The 17,281-nt window shown below is 30.9% G+C and overlaps 3 protein-coding genes across 15 annotated transcripts; 2 read left to right on the forward strand and 1 right to left on the reverse strand.

The window, feature by feature from the left end:
* The first annotated feature begins 41 nt into the window (after positions 1-41).
* Positions 42-1,558, forward strand: RpS8 (ribosomal protein S8). Its single transcript, XM_076365665.1, has 5 exons — positions 42-116; positions 369-499; positions 715-966; positions 1,041-1,170; positions 1,403-1,558. The coding sequence occupies exons 1-5, from the start codon at positions 113-115 to the stop codon at positions 1,510-1,512; spliced, it is 627 nt and encodes a 208-aa protein (XP_076221780.1). The 5' UTR covers positions 42-112; the 3' UTR covers positions 1,513-1,558.
* A 384-nt stretch (positions 1,559-1,942) lies between these two features.
* On the reverse strand, positions 1,943-12,967 carry Zmynd8 (Zinc finger MYND-type containing 8). Of its 12 annotated transcripts, XR_012998172.1 has the most exons (9): positions 7,557-7,710; positions 7,280-7,481; positions 6,136-6,604; positions 5,642-5,960; positions 5,376-5,556; positions 3,338-5,302; positions 2,971-3,263; positions 2,776-2,847; positions 1,943-2,604 (listed from the first exon to the last, which is right to left on the reverse strand). XR_012998172.1 is itself a non-coding variant. In XM_076365646.1 (8 exons), exons 4-8 carry the CDS (start codon positions 6,567-6,569, stop codon positions 2,911-2,913), a joined length of 3,252 nt encoding a protein of 1,083 aa, XP_076221761.1. In that variant the 5' UTR covers positions 6,570-6,610; positions 6,697-6,716; positions 7,352-7,481; positions 7,557-7,710; the 3' UTR covers positions 1,943-2,910. The 12 variants fall into 12 exon arrangements, 10 of the variants coding, with proteins under 10 accessions (XP_076221761.1, XP_076221762.1, XP_076221763.1 ...); XR_004235205.2 differs by having other exon boundaries at positions 2,776-3,263; XM_076365646.1 differs by adding an exon at positions 6,697-6,716 and having other exon boundaries at positions 1,943-3,263; positions 6,136-6,610; positions 7,352-7,481.
* Positions 12,968-13,504: 537 nt separating this feature from the next.
* On the forward strand, positions 13,505-17,077 carry MCPH1 (Microcephalin). 2 transcript variants are annotated; one of them, XM_076365652.1, is made up of 5 exons: positions 13,505-14,559; positions 14,635-15,658; positions 15,736-16,344; positions 16,429-16,666; positions 16,753-17,077. In XM_076365652.1, the coding sequence occupies exons 1-5, from the start codon at positions 13,863-13,865 to the stop codon at positions 17,014-17,016; spliced, it is 2,832 nt and encodes a 943-aa protein (XP_076221767.1). In that variant the 5' UTR covers positions 13,505-13,862; the 3' UTR covers positions 17,017-17,077. The 2 variants fall into 2 exon arrangements, with proteins under 2 accessions (XP_076221767.1, XP_076221765.1); XM_076365650.1 differs by having other exon boundaries at positions 13,505-15,658.
* The last annotated feature ends 204 nt before the right edge of the window (positions 17,078-17,281 follow it).

Below are 17,281 nucleotides of genomic sequence, written 5' to 3' on the forward strand. Positions count from 1 at the left end.
TTATTCAATTTTTCATGACCTGTGTTTCTGTTTACCGATACGAGAGGGCGTTTGCATTTTCTTACAACACCGGAAGTAGTACCTTCGAGCTTCCATTTATATTTCAGGCAGGATGGGTGAGACATTCGATTTTATAGAGATCGTGTTTTTATCGTTTTCGATCCACGTTTTTTGATTAAAAATTATTAATACGCTATTGTCATTAAGTTATAAAGACGCTTGCTTCTTCAGTTGATTGATATATTACTTGGGAAAGCTTTAAAATTCATTTAAAATTTATTTGTTATCGGTTTCGTTCTGCGTTTTGTCACTCTTCTCTACAATATCGTATTTGTTATTCTTCTTAAAAAGAGATTGTTTTGTTATAGGCATTTCTCGTGATCATTGGCACAAAAGGCGAGCAACTGGAGGTAAAAGAAAACCCATCCGGAAGAAGAGGAAGTTCGAGTTAGGACGTCCAGCCGCAAACACTAAGCTCGGAGCCCAACGCATTCACACGGTATGTTCAAAAATTATTCTTTATTAACACTTCTTATCCTTGAAAAATAATATCTTATTATTGAATTTTCAAATGATGAATACCTTTACCTACTCAGAAATGTGTGGTGACATAAATCCTACAGCGTACTGAATAAAACAAAATGTGATGAGATTTATTTGTTTTTAAGCAACTTCAACTTCTATAGATGCTTCCTCTTTTTTTTTTTAAATTAGGTACGTACACGAGGTGGTAACAAAAAATACAGAGCACTTCGATTGGACACAGGAAATTTCTCATGGGGTTCTGAATGTACCACAAGAAAGACACGTATCATTGATGTTGTTTATAATGCATCAAACAATGAGTTGGTAAGAACAAAGACCTTAGTGAAGAATGCAATTGTCACAATTGATGCAACACCATTTAGACAATGGTACGAAAGCCATTATGTGTTGCCACTTGGCCGAAAAAGAGGGGCAAAATTGGTATGTAATTGGTATTTCTTTTTTGGTGTCTTTACAAATAAAATATTTTAATAAAAAGAAATGAATGCATACAGACTGAAGCAGAAGAAGAAGTTCTAAATAAAAAACGTTCAAAGAAATCCGAAGCTAAATACAAATCGAGACAGCGATTTGCCAAAGTAGAACCCGCCTTGGAAGAACAATTTGCAACAGGACGTGTTCTTGGTAGGCTATGTTTTATATTCACTGTAATAGTACTGTTGTACTGTAATGACTGTAAGATATTTATAAGAATTTACAGAATCTGCCATATATTATTTTTCTGGTCTGTTACTGACTATGTTCTAATAATTTCCCGTGTTCCTATTTTCAATTTAATATCTTCTTATTGTACAGTACACGTTTAATTATACTCATCTTTTATTATAGTACTTACAACGAAAATTTGATTTTTCAGCTTGTATTGCAAGTAGGCCTGGACAATGCGGTCGTGCTGATGGTTACATCCTCGAAGGAAAAGAACTTGAATTTTACATGAGAAAAATTAAAAGCAAAAAAGCTAAATAAAAATGTAACTGTGACAAAAAAATAAAGCGATCTATATAAAACTAAAGTACTACTTTATAAAGTATAAAATTAACATCTAACAGTTAGACTGATATATACATACTTTGGAATTTTTATATGGGTAATTAAATTCAAAGTAAATTTACACTATTGTTCATTCACTGCGTGTCAGAAACTAATGAAAACTAACATCTATTAAAAATTTACTCTATTTAATACATTGTAAGTTGTGCTGGTTTATAAATTACAATTAATTATTTACGTGTAGCGTGCATGTGTACACGTCAAATGATATGTGTAAGAAAAAATTCTTTTATATAGTGGATCTACTTTATGTAGTGGAATAACATGGAGGTTCGAATATTAAAAACTACTTATGTCTGGCACGATCCCAAAGCGAGAACGAAACAAATATACTATAGACCATAAATATTTGACTACCGTCATTTTATTCGAAATACATATGTAAACATATTTGAAGTAAACTATCCAATGTAATAACTTTTATCACGATACTCGCCTAATATAAAAGTAATAATGATACAAATAATACGTAACACTTATCACGATGAGTAAAAAGGCAATAACAGAATCAAGATTCAATAAAAATTAATTGGATGAAAATACTTGAATATAATGATTTCAGGTGATCTCGTGCATTGTCTGCTTACTGCGAATTAGAGTAAATTCAGAAAGAAATATTAAAGAAACTTATTGTTACATTATTGAGTAGATATGCAAATGAATGAAACAATAAATAATTTTCATCTATTCATTAGTAAAATTTTTAAAGCATAACGCAACCTAATATTTCCATACGTTAATCATCAAATATTTATGAACGGTGCTGTAAGTACATTAGAACAAACCACATACAGTATGACAGTCAATGTCTCTTTGTAACACAGATATCATATGATTTGTTTGAGGCTTTCACGACCAGATATACTGTGATGCGTGTTCAAAGTTTCCGGGTGTAAACCGTGTCCATTAGGAAAGATTTCCCAACGTTTCGCTGAGTCATCAGTATTAGTAGTGAATCCACGGACCCCTGGTGATGCCAGTTGCAATGGTAGCGAAATGTTGGAAATACTATATATATATATATATGTATGTAATACTATATATATACATATGTAAATATATATATATATAGACTCCATGAATAAATATTCTTTATTATTTTTGTCGATTGCATTTTTACATTACAAAAACTGTTGTACAAAGTACTATTTTGTGTAACATTGTAACTATAATACTTACATGTAAACACAAAATGCGAAGGCGATGGAGATGGAATAATAGTATCAAGGTGTTAGGGTATTACGAAAAAGTCTGAAATAAAAATTTATACTTGAAAATTGTGACTTCGGTTTTAAGGACTTACACGGATGCACTCTAGGCCCTCCATATATTTGACGTCACATGTTGAGTATTTATCATAAGTCGTGGCATCACCTGCTGCTGATTCGAATTTGCAGCAGAACTAGTAACGATAGTAGTAAACGAAGGTTTTTGGGCGCATGTTCTCATATGAGTCGGCCAATGTGACTGTTGACAAGGATAGTCGCAATAAGCCGTATTCCAGCAACAGTAAAACAATGCTTCACGACCACACATTGCACACCATTGTTTACGTTTAATTTCTTCAATACATCGCAGTCTTTCTTCTTCAGCTTCTCTACGAGTTTCTTCGATAGCACGTAATCTTTCGGCTTCCAAACTTGCTTTCATTTCCCTTAATACCCGATCTATAACAGAAAACTTGCAACTCTTTATAAATGTAACAAATAAAATAGCATAAAGAAGGATACAGATGACATACCGGTATTGTGTTTCAATTCAGTTAGTTGTTGTTGATGTTGCCATCTCATACGTTCTATTTGTAATCGTAAAAAATGAACTGTTGCTTGGTGATTCTCAGACGTTGCATTTTCACAATTTTGATTTCCTCGAGCCGCTTCTTTGTATGCCTCCTCCATTAATTGAGCCATTTTTCTAGCCAAATCTTGTGCACCATGGTACAAACGAGCGCTTATAGGTCCTGCTTCTGGAGGAAGCATTTGATATTCGATTTGACAATTTTCTGTCTGCTGAGCTGGAATATAAACCATAGAATCGATTGAATTCGACAATAAACTCGTTGACGAGTGAGGTATAAGTTGCGGACAAGCACGAGTCTTATTAGGAAGTGATTTACGGGCTTTGCTCTCTTTCTTTTGATGCGAGATTTGTGATGCATCCGATTGTTTTTGCTGAATCGGCGAAATATCGTCGGTTTTCTCTTTCTCAACCACTGATAAACTACCAGTGGATCTGACTTTAGTGCCAGAATCGAGTGTACCGTTGTTCACAGCAAAAAGCAATGCCGATTGATCGGCAAAACCATGATTAGATATCTGTGTATTCTCGGCGGCGTCTTTAACTTGAGCTTTGTTGGTAACTGACGTTGAAACATCGCTGTCGGTATGCTTTAAGGAACCTTTCGACGACATTATGTCTGCTTGCTTGACCAAACTTTGATTTTCCTCGCTAACAGAAGATTTTAAAGCCTTCTCGGCATTCACTTTATCGACCATTCTGGTTTTTGGCTTGTAAACTTTTCCTATAGCTTTCGACCCTTTCAAATTATTCTTCTGCGAACAATTTGAATAACTTTGATTTGCTTCGCCTTTATTAATGTGACCTTTCAACGGGGAGAATTCCTTCTTAAGCAATTGAAGCTCATCTGTTGAGTATTTACCAAAATCCGTCACTCCTTCATTCAGCAAATCTTCTGTTGATTTTGTGATATCGTTCGCTAATTTTCCAGTATTGTTATTCTGTTCCGTTATAGCGATGTTCGATTCGCTCGAATCAATATTTTTCGAAGCGTTCTTCTCATTTCCGTCGTTTATGTCATATGCAGTTTTACTTGTACTAGGTTTCGAGTTATCTTCGTTTATCATTTTCGAATTCGTTAATGTATTTTTACCGATGCTCGTATTCTCTTCCTTCATCACAGATTCGCTTGAGTTTATACAAGTATTGGAACCATTGCTTGTAACAGAGGTCAATTCAACTTCATTTGACTGGTCGAGGTTTTGTACTTTCAGCAGTTTATCTTCGTCTTTCTTATATTCGGAACTCGTGTTACAATCTATCGATATTTTATTTTCAGTGTCAGAATTGTCGGTTTTCTCCGAATCACTTTGCGACTTTGTTTTTCCATGTAGTCGCTTCTTTAGAAATGTTTTTTTTTTAGGAGTTGAAAATTCCGATAATGTACAATTATTCGAGCGAAGGGGATCGTAATTTGGTAACATTAATTTAATCTGCAGTGGGTCGTGTGGATTATATTGTACTTTGGGAGGTGCAAACTTAAACTGACCAAACACGAGCTCAAGTTTCCGACAATGTCGCGTGATTTCTCGAACACATTCTTCCATGTCTAATTTCCTTTTACGTGGCAACGGGACAGGTGGGTCCTCGGAATATAAATATAAATCTCGCGGTGGTACCCAAGCACGATCATGTTCTCCGAAAAAACGTACATCCACAAAACCTTGAGAATTTATACGAGGCATTGCCTTTGCTGGCCAAAATGGAAAACCTTTTAATTTCGCCCATACCAGTGGATGTGGACGGCGGCAAGGTTCAATAAACCACGACGGTTGTGGTCTTGGTAAATTTCTTCCATGAGCATAACAATCCGGACAAGCTTCGATTTCTGATACTTCTTGACGCGCCAATTTAATTATCTGTTTTGCAGCATTTGTTAATTTCGATGTGTCGGTGTATACACCACCACCTAAACAATTATCGCATTTAAAATCAAGTCTTCAAATAATCTATTACTTTCACTTAATTTACAATTTACATACATGTGTTGAATACAATACAATTATGTTGTATCCATTTAGCATCGGCCATGAATGCGTCTGTACTGCCGTATAGTTTCGCACGCACGTTGGATTCTAAAAGGCTTAAATCCATTGGTTTCACCACGTAATCCATATAATTCGGAGCTTCTGAAAGTTCAACTGGTTTCCAAAATGGTTCCGACTGTGACAAAGATGGTGAATTACAATTCCATTCTTATTATTATCCTAGGGTAACACATGCAAAAAAATAACAGATTGATACGCACACCAGGATACTCTCTCATCCTCTCGACTACATGTTTTAATAATAAGCACAACTGATCAACAGATAATTGTGCCATTGCTGTGGAACGTGTTTCTGCATTTTCTGCTCGCAAAATAGCTGCGCATTCTCCGCATATCCAATTTTGGATAGATGTTGATTGCATTCCTATGCATTTGCGATGCCATGATCGGGGACATGCGCTACAATGAGCCTCTACAGATTCTTTATGACAACGCCAACAGAACCTATCATTCGTACTTCTTTTCTTTCGTTTACTTCTCAAATTATTATCCTCGGCGAGAAAGTCTGCATCTTGAACACTACAAAGCCAATTAAGTTCTTTAACTCTGTGTAGTTTCAATCTTGATAAAAAATTCACTAAAACAACATTAGCTTTTCTAAAAGAAACAGTATTAACAGCTATAAAATAAAAATAATATTTAAACTGGTACAAGTAAATCTTGTTAAAAAGAACCAGAAATTATTTGCACTCACACCAAATTCCGTTGTTTTCTTTTTAAATTATTTGTACTTCTGAACATGGATGCTTCTTTCATACTTGTGCTCTTACTAATTCTAGGATTGTTTTTCGGTACAGGGATAAGTACATTTGACTTTTCTGTACTTTGACTACTCTCTACTTTATCTATGTTACACTTCATTTCTTCTTTATGCCCTTCTAAGATAATCACCTCCTCTTCGTTCTCCATTTCTCTTGTATTACATTTTGCAAGTTCACTCTCATCTTTAGTGACATCTATTGTGTTTATGACTTTACTTTCATCTCTGCTCGAGGTTTCACTAGAATTCTCTTTGATTCTAGTGTCCAAAACTTTGGAATTTTCTGTTTGCAGTTTAGATGCAACTGGATATTGTTGCTGCAAAGAATTTGTGAAAGTTCCTTCGACTTTTGTAGATGTCATTTTCATTCATCGCATGTATTTACTTCAATAGCATGAATTTACTTAACATGTAATCAGAAAATACAGAAATTAGAAACCATATAAATAGAAAAAGAAATTATATATTATGTATTGTATGATCAAATTTACACTTATCTTTTGATTTGGAATGAACTATTATAAAGAAAAATTAAATGTAAAACTTAATAAACAAATTATATAATATAAAGGGTTTTATATGCATTTTATGTACGACAAGCAACAAAATTAAAAGAGCCAAGTATAAAAAAAATTAATATTAATTATTTTTAAAGAGCATCTTAAACGATACGAATCCTCTCATCTAAATTAAATGTTTATAGACTTTTATTTACATAAAAATACATTAATCACTTTTAATTACTAGATAATGATACCACAAAGGAAAGTTGTAACTGCTGAACTTTGGTAACATGTAATCGCTGAAGTCAATGAAACACAGCAGTAAATAAAATAAAACATTGAAATATTTGCAACACATGAAAACAATAAACATTATTTTAACAAAATTTGTCCAAAACATCTTGATTGATAATAGTATAGTTTAGTATATAGTAACAGCAACTATACAAAAGTATTTTGTATATATTCTGTAGTATAATAAATACAGGCATAACAATTATAATCTATGAATTTTGAATATGAATCTATGCTTTAAGTAGTAAAGGATTTTCAATGGTTCATAGTTTCTCAGATACCTCCTAGAGGTCAAATAAACCACTCTCAACGTAAGTCCTAAACAACATGGATAGACGACATATATCACTTACTAACACGACATTACATCAAACAGCACGAGCAATCCTTCCCCCTCTGACATACCCGCCTTCCATCCGCTAGTGTCTCCATCTCACAATAATATTTTGAACTTGTAAAATCACGTAGCGTTCCGTACATAGGCTGTTAAAAAGAAAAGTAGTTAGTGTTTCTCTACAAATTTTTATATTTTTATTATATAAATACTTCTTTACATACCCATTGCCTAATAATATTATTCATATCATATACATGTATATATTGTTGGGGTAATAGGGTAAAAGTAAACAATCAAGGTCTGCTGAAGTGATTAAAAAATTGTAACGAAGAAATAGGAAAGAATTTTTTACTAGGACGTTTATCAGTTAATGAAGCCATAGAACAAGAGTAATTTGAAACAACGAGTTCATTCAACAAGATTGTTGAGGAGGAAAAATTGCAGAGAGGTGATAATTATTGACAAGATTAAAGTAGTGCAATGCTCAATAAAAAAAGAAAAAGGTGGTAAAGGAAGGTAGATCTACCGATTTTGAAAATAAAATCTTCTAATAGTTATTATTTTTAATTAAGCAAAAGTGATCGTATTATTAATTTAATGATAAAAATACACATCAATAAAATAACATCATTAGTCATAAAAAAAATAACTTGCTTTATTGGTTATTCCGGTTACTATATGACCAGTGATAATAAGAGATTTTTATGTTACCATCAAAAAATACTGAAACTTCCACACACAAACAAAGTGCTCATTCAAGAACTTCAGGTGAAAGAAATAGTGAAACGGATGTAAATTCTAGAAAACAAAGGCGTTCTGTTACAGATGAAGAGAATATAGTATCGAAAAGGCTACGTTCAGAATTTCCTAGTGATTTACAAAATAAATCTAGACAGGACTCGTCTGATGAATTGCACAATGCTTATCAAATTAGTCAATACAAAAATCATTCTCCTCATCAGTTGATTGGACTTATGTATCGATTAGACTTATCAGTGCTTTGCTCACTTAGAAAGCTTACGCATGAACATAAATATCCTTCATTGTCACTAGCATTTGAAGGTTTTGAAATTGATAAATTTAATATTGTTCTTTATTACAAGAAGAAGTCTATTCATATACAAACTGAAAATGTAGACAAACATTATATAGATAATGATATTAGTTATGCTAGATTATTTGCTAAAGAAAAACGAAGTTCTTCTATTAATAATTACTTTAATAGTTTTGTTAAACATCTTACCTCTAAATCAGATAATTTAATAAATAATATAGAATACTTTATTATTTATACTAATTCAGGCTTGGATCTTACAGAAGAAAAGAAATTTAAAAAAGGGCAATCCAGACATTTTTATCCTTTTAAATTTGATAACGTAAATATAAAAGAATGTGACATTTTAAAAGACTTTTTGTTCATAAATAATAATACGAGAGGGAGTGATTTTTATCGATTTTTGCAAGATAAAACAACAACAGAAGAACTTTTAAAGCGACTAGAATTTTCGTCTGCTATGAAAATAGTTATAAAAGAAAGAAAACTTTCTCCGAAAGAAATAAAAGAAAGATTTTTAAATAAATTAGTATTTGCAGTTAATCAACCCAATAGAGAAGAACTGAACAGCATTATTAAAAATGAAATAAAAAAAAATAGTGAAGCTCGAGATGATTATATAAAATTACAAGAAAAAATGTTATGTGATTTAACAGCTACAGAAAAGCAAAAAAAATTTGCGAATTATATATCTGAAACTATATATGAGTTCAATTTACTAATGCTCTTCTTACATGACATGTTTTTACATAAAAACATATCTTCCATAAATTTTGAAAGAAAAAGCCATGATATTACTCTTAACCAACTTAACAAGGAAAACTTGAAGAGTAGTATTAAAAATGAGGTAGAAAAAAATAATAGGTCTAATAAAGTTCCATATAATTATGAAGAATTACATGAGATGGCGTTACGTTGGTCAGAATCTCATGAATTTGGCCTTATTACAAAAGGAATAATGGAAAAACTTTTGGCAGATATAAAAAATAATAGATCTAGTTATAAAGACATTCAAAATAAAAACATTGATCAAGAAATTAAATTTGCTAAAAGCATAGTTGGTAAAGAAGGAACACCTGCATTTAATGAGTTCTTAGATCATTTAATTAAAGGAGAAGGAAAAGAATATCTAGAAGTTCTGAAAAGAAATAGAATAAATCTAGCTAGTATGTCCAGTATTTTGGATAAAGCAAGAACTAATGCTACAAAAGCCTTCAAAGACTTATATAATCTTTGGTTTGATGCAAAAGGAAATAAAACACAATATTTAAAAATTCTAGAAAAAGAAGGAATAAAACTATCTACTGTATCCAGTATTTTAAGCGGAGCAGGATCTAGTGCTGCAAAAGCTTTTACAGACTTATATGATCTTTGGATTGATGAAGAAGGAAATAAAACACAATATTTAAAAACTCTAGAAAAAAGAGGGATAAATCTATCTACTGTATCCAGTATTTTAAGTAGAGCAGGAGCTAATGCTGCACAAGCTTTCAAAAATTTATATGATCTTTGGTTTGATGCAAAAGGACGTAAAACACAGTATTTGAAAACTCTAGAAAAAGAAGGAATAAATCTATCTAATATGTCCAGTATTTTGAATGGGGCAAGAACTAATGCTGCAAAAGCTTTCAAAGACTTATATGATCTTTGGTTCGATGCAAAAGGATGTAAAACACACTATTTAGAAACTCTAGAAAAAGAAGGAATAAATCTATCTAATATGTCCAGTATTTCGAATGGTGCAAGAACTAATGCTGCAAAAGCTTTCAAAGACTTATATGATCTTTGGTTCGATGAAGAAGGAAATAAAACAGAATACTTAAAAACTCTAGAAAAAGAAGGAATAAACCTCTCTAATATGTCTAGTATTTTAAGTAAAGCAGGATCTAGTGCTGCAAAAGCTTTCAAAGGCTTATATGACCTTTGGTTTGATAAGCAAGGAAATAAAACAGAATATTTAAAAACTCTAGAAAAAGAAGGAATAAATTTAACCAATATGTCCAGTATTTTAAGTGGAGTAGGAGCTAATGCTGCAAAAGCTTTTACAGACTTATATGATCTTTGGTTTGATAAAAAAGGAAATAAAACACAATATTTAGAAATTCTAGAAGAAGAACGAGTAAATCTGTCTACTGTATCCAGTATTTTGCATGGAGCAGGATCTAGTGCTACAAAAGCTTTTAAAGACTTATATGACCTTTGGTTTGATAAGCAAGGAAATAAAACACCATATTTAAAAATCCTAGAAGAAGAAGGGATAAATTTAACTAATATGTCCAGTATTTTAAGTAAAGCAGGGTCTGGTGCTGCGAAAGCTTTCAAAGGCTTATATGACCTTTGGTTTGATAAGAAAGGAAATAAAACAGAATATTTAAAAACTCTAGAAAAAGAAGGAATAAATTTAACCAATATGTCTGGTATTTTGCATGGAGCAGGAGCTAATGCTGCAAACGCTTTTAAAGACTTATATGATCTTTGGTTTGATGCAAAAGGGAATAAAACACACCATTTAAAAGCTCTAGAAGAAGAAGGAATAAATTTAACGAATGTGTCCGGTATTTTGCATGGAGCAGGATCTAGTGCTGCAAAGGCTTTCAAAGGCTTATATGATCTTTGGTTTGATGCAAAAGGGAATAAAACACACCATTTAAAAACTCTAGAAAAAGAAGGAATAAATCTATCTACTGTATCCAGTATTTTGCATGGAGCAGGAGCTAATGCTACAAAAGCTTTTAAAGATTTATATGATCTTTGGTTCGATGAAGAAGGAAATAAAACACAATATTTAAAAACTCTAGAAGAGGAAGGAATAAATCTATCTACTGTATCCAGTATTTTGAATGGAGCAGGATCTAGTGCTGCAAAAGCTTTCAAAGACTTATATCACCTTTGGTTTGATGAAGAAGGAATTAAAACGCAATATTTAAAAACTCTAGAAAGAGAAAAAATAAATCTAACTAATATGTCCAGTATTTTAGGTGGAGCAGGTGCTAATGCTACAAAAGCTTTTAAGGAGCTATATAATACCTTTTGCGATGAACAGGGAAATAAAAAACAGCAGTTAAAGCATTTTATTAAGAAAAAAGGTTTTACAATACATAACTTATCTGGTATATTAAGTAGATCAGGAGCTAATGCTAAAGATGCTTTTGAAAAATTGCATTGTGTTTTTTTTAATGACAAAGGGAAAGAAACAAAACTTTTAAATGACTTCTATAATGCCGATTTTGAGCCAGGTAACTTATCTTGTATGTTATGTGGAGCCGGAGCTCGTGCTTCTTTTATTTTGAAGAGATTTCATACTATTTGTTTTGATGATGAAGGTGAAAGAACAGAACTTTTAGATGGTTTCTATAATGCAGGTTTCAGACCAGGTGATTTATGCAATATATTGAGTGGTGCAGCAGATAGTTTAGAAGAATTTTATAATTTTTGCTTTATAGGAGAAACAAAAAAGTATTTAAATCATTTCTTAAATGAGAGGGAAAATTTTACGTTGAGTAATTTATGTAATATATTGCATGGGGCAAGAGCTAATGTCTGTTCTGCTTTCAAAGATTTTTGTGATGCTTGTTTTGATGAAGCAGGAAACAAAACACAGCTTTTAGATGATTTCTCTAAGGCAGGTTTTAAGCCGTGTGATTTATCTAATATATTATCTATGTCAGGGAATAATGCCACTTCTATTTTAAGGAATTTTCATAAGTCATGTTTTAATAAAGAAAATTATTTAAATCACTTCTTAACTGAGAAGAAACTTTTTACACCGAAAAATTTATCCAAGATATTACGTGGGATAGGAATTAATATTTGTCCCACCTTTGAAAAATTGCACGATCTTTGTTTTGATAGGGCAGGAAACAAAACAAATTATTTAAACAGTCTTATCAAAAATAATTCACAGAATAAGATATCTAACATATTATATAAAAAAGTTAGAAAGGGTCCTACTTAGATGAACAGAATATTAATGAAGAAGACAAAACAACCAATGCAAGCCTTGAGTCGAGTAACTTATCCAAGCAAGAACAAAACTTAGTTTACATCAAGGTGGTACTAAAGTTAAGAGAAAAATCCCGAAGGTTACCGTAAATCGGAGAATAAACAGACAGGGAACTACTGATGGAATAGATGATAACCCTGAAATGCATTTAAGTGATGCAATAATAGATAATCAACTAACAAGATCACCTAACTTTTAGGCTATTTCTTCCTGAAGTTGTTATTTTAACCCTAATTCTGGATTCTGGAAGGAAGAAAGTATAGAAGTATAGGAAATAGAAGACTTTGGATTTTATGGAGTAGAAAATGAGAGTAGAAAAGATATGAACTAAGATATTAACAAGGGATCTATGGCACAACCGTCTTAATAATAGACTTTTTTCTCAGCAAAATCTTTTCGTTTGGCGAAATCAATAATGCCTGTTTTCACCTTGGTTTAGACTGCGATTAAACAGCTCTTGAAGAAGAGAAATATGTCCTAAACCAAACTCAGCAGTGTCGATTTTCTTTTCTTTTCTGCCTTTTTCATGTTCGATTTGGATAGCTTCTCTATTTATGAGTTATATCACTATCATATTGTGTAGTAGGTTTATACGTATGCATTCATACATTAAATATATGCATATTTTAATGATTACTTCATTATTTATTTATGCAAGTGTGCATAAATTAACGTACATATTTTTAAAATACAAATATCAGTCTACTGTAGTGATCCTCTGAATCTTTTTCTAATTTAAAGAGGTTATCCTTTGAACAGAACATAATACATTTTACTTTTTGCACGTCTCATACGCATAGTTTCGTGTGATTCCGTTGAAATAAAATGTTAGAAAAGAATTATGAAGCAATACCTTTCAATTTAATATTCATTTTTTTTATGTATGTAAATTTTTAAAGTTTTAATTATTTCTACCATTTTCATGTATTTGCTAAGTACATATATAATCGAAATACAGATTAATAAATATTTATTATTGTATACTAAATAAAAATCACAAAATTGAAGATTATTTTCGTAGATTTGTATAGTTTAAAATTATATGTCAATACATCATAAAGTGCTGCTCTCTAGAAGGTGTTTATTATTTCGATATATGATTTCGATATTTTTTACAGTAAGGAGATAAATGCATGAGAAACACATGCATAGGTATACATGATCTAGATACTACATATGCAATGATTTAAGAAATGTAAATCTTTGTTTTTATTTAAAATGAGTATGTAGTTTCATTCATTTAAAATAACGACAGTACTATTGTGTGGCAATGTATATTTATAATTGTAATAAACATTATATTTTTGAGCTTGATATAGTTTTGATCACGTGACCAAATAATCCATGCTGTATTATAATGAAGTCTGTAACGTGTGAGTATTTTGAAAATGTATTCTTAAAAATTAGTTGTTGAACCCACGCTTAAAAAGAAAACTTTACCCTCAACTATTGTTCAGAAAACCGTCAGTAATGAGTTCAAATAAAAATAAAAATAAAATAATTGAGAAATACGTATTGGATGAAAGTGATAGCCTCGAACATCAACATAGTTCGTTGGCTGTTAATTTAAGTTGTTCGTCGAATTTAACAAATTTTGAAAATAGTTTGCCCGAGCAAGTAAATGTGAAATATAATGTTAATGTACCTTCAACTGTAATCGTTTCTAATGCAATCTCAGAACACAGTAAATACAATGATAGTGTTAGAAATGGACAGACGTCCGTCAACACACGTTGCACCGCAGGTCATAGTATCCCTTTGAAACATGCGAGTATAGTTTTAGAGAAAATAGAGAACGATGCTGAAATTTTGGATAAAAACTGTAAAAAATTAAAGCAAGTTATTTTACTCAGAACTAAACAAATATTTGACCCACAAAACAAACTCTCCGTTAAAACACAAGAAATTTTAAGTGATAAACATGATCAATCGGATACATTTCAAAATAATGACTGCAGTAACAATTTAAATTGCTTATGTATTGATGGTACACCCAAAGATAGACACAAAAGTCATAGTTCTGCAGAACAAAGACAGCATTTTAAATTAAACAAAAGACGGTTGTTTGATTTAAAAGAAGATAGAAACAAAAATGATCTTCTTACAAAATGTAATTCTTCAATATCACGTCAAATCCAAGTGGACAAGAAAATGTATAGCAATAGCAGTAAGTCAATTAGAAAGAACAAAAACTTTGGTAATTCAAATATCTCTTTAAACATATCCTCTGCATTGATTTTAGCCGACGAACCAAAAGGTAATAAAACCAATTGTTCTACTGCATCTAATGATAGATGCCCTTCAAGTTTAAATATATCAGAAAATGATAGTATATTTGTGACAGTACCTATTGGTTGTTCCACAATGATAAATAATGAAACATTAGACAACAATCATGAAATACAACATGACATTACACATCATCCATCATTTCATCCAAATACAAAGAAAGATATAATTCCCATGGAAATCACACACATTCAACGAAAATGTTTATTAATAGATAATCAAGATTCTGTTCAATATAATATAAATAATGTATCGGATAACAAAATTTTAGGGGAGAATGTATTAGAAAATAATTGTGCTCATGTTTTTGAATCATTGTGTAATAATTTTAAAAATACTCAAATACTCGAAGAGCATAGTGCAAAAACAACAAAGACATCATTGAATGTAAACACATCTATCAATGGATCAAGCAGAGATGATAGAAACATAAATAAATCCAAACAAAAAGATTCTATAAGGAAAAGTAAGAATGAGAATATTGAAAATGAGAAGGATGAAAATATATGCTCAACAATTTTGGAAGAAGCAAGGGAAAGTGTAAATACAATTTGTACTTCTTTACAAATGAATACATCATTAAATACATCAAATAAATTGCATTTGCAAGTAAGTAATATTGATAGTACATCATTGAAATTGAATAGCTCAATAAGCATAAATGAAGCATTAAGTGAAAATGTTAAAAGAGATATTGATAAAACTAATTCAGTTAAAATAGAAAGCACTGGACTGATAAAAGATCAGAAATCAAAAAGCAATAAAATATATCAAGATCAGGCTAATCTTATTATGAGTAAGTCTCATGTAATCATACATAAAATTCAAGATGGTCAAAGCTACGTTGAAGCTACCCCATATCCAGCATATCGTTCAGTTCTATTAAAAACACAATTAAAACAAAATGCTATAGTTAGCAACAGTATTCATAGAAATTCTATTGAAATGAATTCTTTTAAAACTAAATCATCTCATCTGTGAGTATGTTGTTTTTAGCTTTACAAATCTTAGTTTTTATATAAATTATATTTATTTTTTTGTTTTTTTTTTATAGAGAACAAAATGTATCCAAAAAATGTAAAAATTTATCCCATGAACAAGAAAAAGCCACAAGTAAATCACTAACATTAAATAATTCTTCTTCGCACAATATGTCTTGTGTAAGGCTTCCTGTTAAAAGTAAATGTAAAAGGAAGTTACTTTCTTTACATGATTCTTCACAATTATTATCCTTTTCCCCAGTGGAAAATGAAAACATATTACCTGAACGGCCTATGCTAAGAACCAGGTATAAAAAAGGAAAAAAACAACATGTAAAGAACAAACGTAGTATAGTTGATAATGGTAGTGGTGTAAAACGTATTGATGGGAAGAACTATGATCAGTTGGTATTAAAGAATGATTGTACTATTTTTTCCAATACAAAAAAGCAAAAAAGACCGAAGAAAGTTATTAGCAAAAAATTTGTTATTAAACGATTTGCTAATGAAAACTTTTTAGGAGGATTAGAGGAGAATAGAGGAAATGCTACTAAAGTGCAGGCTCACATTTGTAATAGAAATTCATTAAATGAGTTTCAAACGTTAAAAAATGTACCCACTACACAACCATCAAACAAAAAGACACAGAGAATAAATATAGTTGTAACTGGTTTATGTAATGAGTAAGAAACATTTTTATTCTACATTCTTTTTTGAATACTTTTATCAATGTTTGTATGTTACATGTTACACTTTCTTTTGGCTAGTGATAAAAACATTGTTAAAAGTGTTATTAAAACTCTTGGCCACGCAAGAATTGAATCGAACGTTACAAAACGAACAACACATGTTGTAACCACGGGTGTGCGAACAATAAATTTACTACATGGAATCATACGTGGTTGCTGGCTTGTTACCTTTGAATGGGTTTTAAGATCATTAGAAAATAATTCATGGTTAAATCCAGAAGAATATGAAATAACGCACTTTTCAAAAGCAGTATTGGTATATATACATATATATATAAGTATATATAAAAAAATATATAACATTCTGTATAAAAAACATAATTTAATATTTACAATTTTCAGGAAAATCGTAAAGATAGACAATTATTTGGGGCATCATATGTTTCTGAATTGTTTGCCGCCTGTGGAAGTATATACATTGGAAAAGGCACAACACCTCCATACGATACACTGAAAGATCTTATAAAAACTGCAGGTGGTCAGATTACTGAATGTCCAGAAGCTGCAAAAATTATAATTCATTCAAAAGGTTTAAAAGAGTCTTGGGTTTTAGATTGCATTACAACAGGTGAATTGCAACCATTCCATCTGTATCAACGACTTTAAATGTTAAAATATTTTCAAATAATATCAAATGTGGATTGTGAATAAAATATTTTTTTGAAAATTTGTATTCATTTAATTACTCTCATAGATATAATTGTATCTAATAGAAATAACCACTCAATTTTTGTTTATACATTAAATTAAATATTATGTTAAAAATGTTGAACCATCATTGAAATAAATTTGATAAATTTATTATCTTGGTAAACATATTGTAATAAGTGAATTTTCAAAATGATTTTTTTATTACTCATAAAAATAAAAT

This window comes from Nomia melanderi, chromosome 3 (assembly GCF_051020985.1).
Source record: "Nomia melanderi isolate GNS246 chromosome 3, iyNomMela1, whole genome shotgun sequence".
NCBI classification, from domain to species: domain Eukaryota; kingdom Metazoa; phylum Arthropoda; class Insecta; order Hymenoptera; family Halictidae; genus Nomia; species Nomia melanderi.

What these genes read in the sequence shown, in the direction of transcription:
- RpS8 (XM_076365665.1), top strand. An exon ending in GAGCCCAACGCATTCACACG is followed by an intron (nt 500 to 714) that starts GTATGTTCAAAA and finishes TTTTTAAATTAG; the next exon opens with GTACGTACACGAGGTGGTAA. An exon ending in GAAAAAGAGGGGCAAAATTG is followed by an intron (nt 967 to 1,040) that starts GTATGTAATTGG and finishes GAATGCATACAG; the next exon opens with ACTGAAGCAGAAGAAGAAGT.
- MCPH1 (XM_076365650.1), top strand. Translation starts at nt 13,863, where the DNA reads ATGAGTTCAAATAAAAATAAAAATAAAATAATTGAGAAATACGTATTG. An exon ending in GTAACTGGTTTATGTAATGA is followed by an intron (nt 16,345 to 16,428) that starts GTAAGAAACATT and finishes TCTTTTGGCTAG; the next exon opens with TGATAAAAACATTGTTAAAA. An exon ending in ACTTTTCAAAAGCAGTATTG is followed by an intron (nt 16,667 to 16,752) that starts GTATATATACAT and finishes TACAATTTTCAG; the next exon opens with GAAAATCGTAAAGATAGACA.
- Zmynd8 (XM_031979397.2), bottom strand. Translation starts at nt 6,569, where the DNA reads ATGAAAATGACATCTACAAAAGTCGAAGGAACTTTCACAAATTCTTTG. An exon ending in AGAAAACAACGGAATTTGGT is followed by an intron (nt 5,961 to 6,135) that starts GTGAGTGCAAAT and finishes TTGGCTTTGTAG; the next exon opens with TGTTCAAGATGCAGACTTTC. An exon ending in TTGTATTGTATTCAACACAT is followed by an intron (nt 5,303 to 5,375) that starts GTATGTAAATTG and finishes ATAATTGTTTAG; the next exon opens with GTGGTGGTGTATACACCGAC.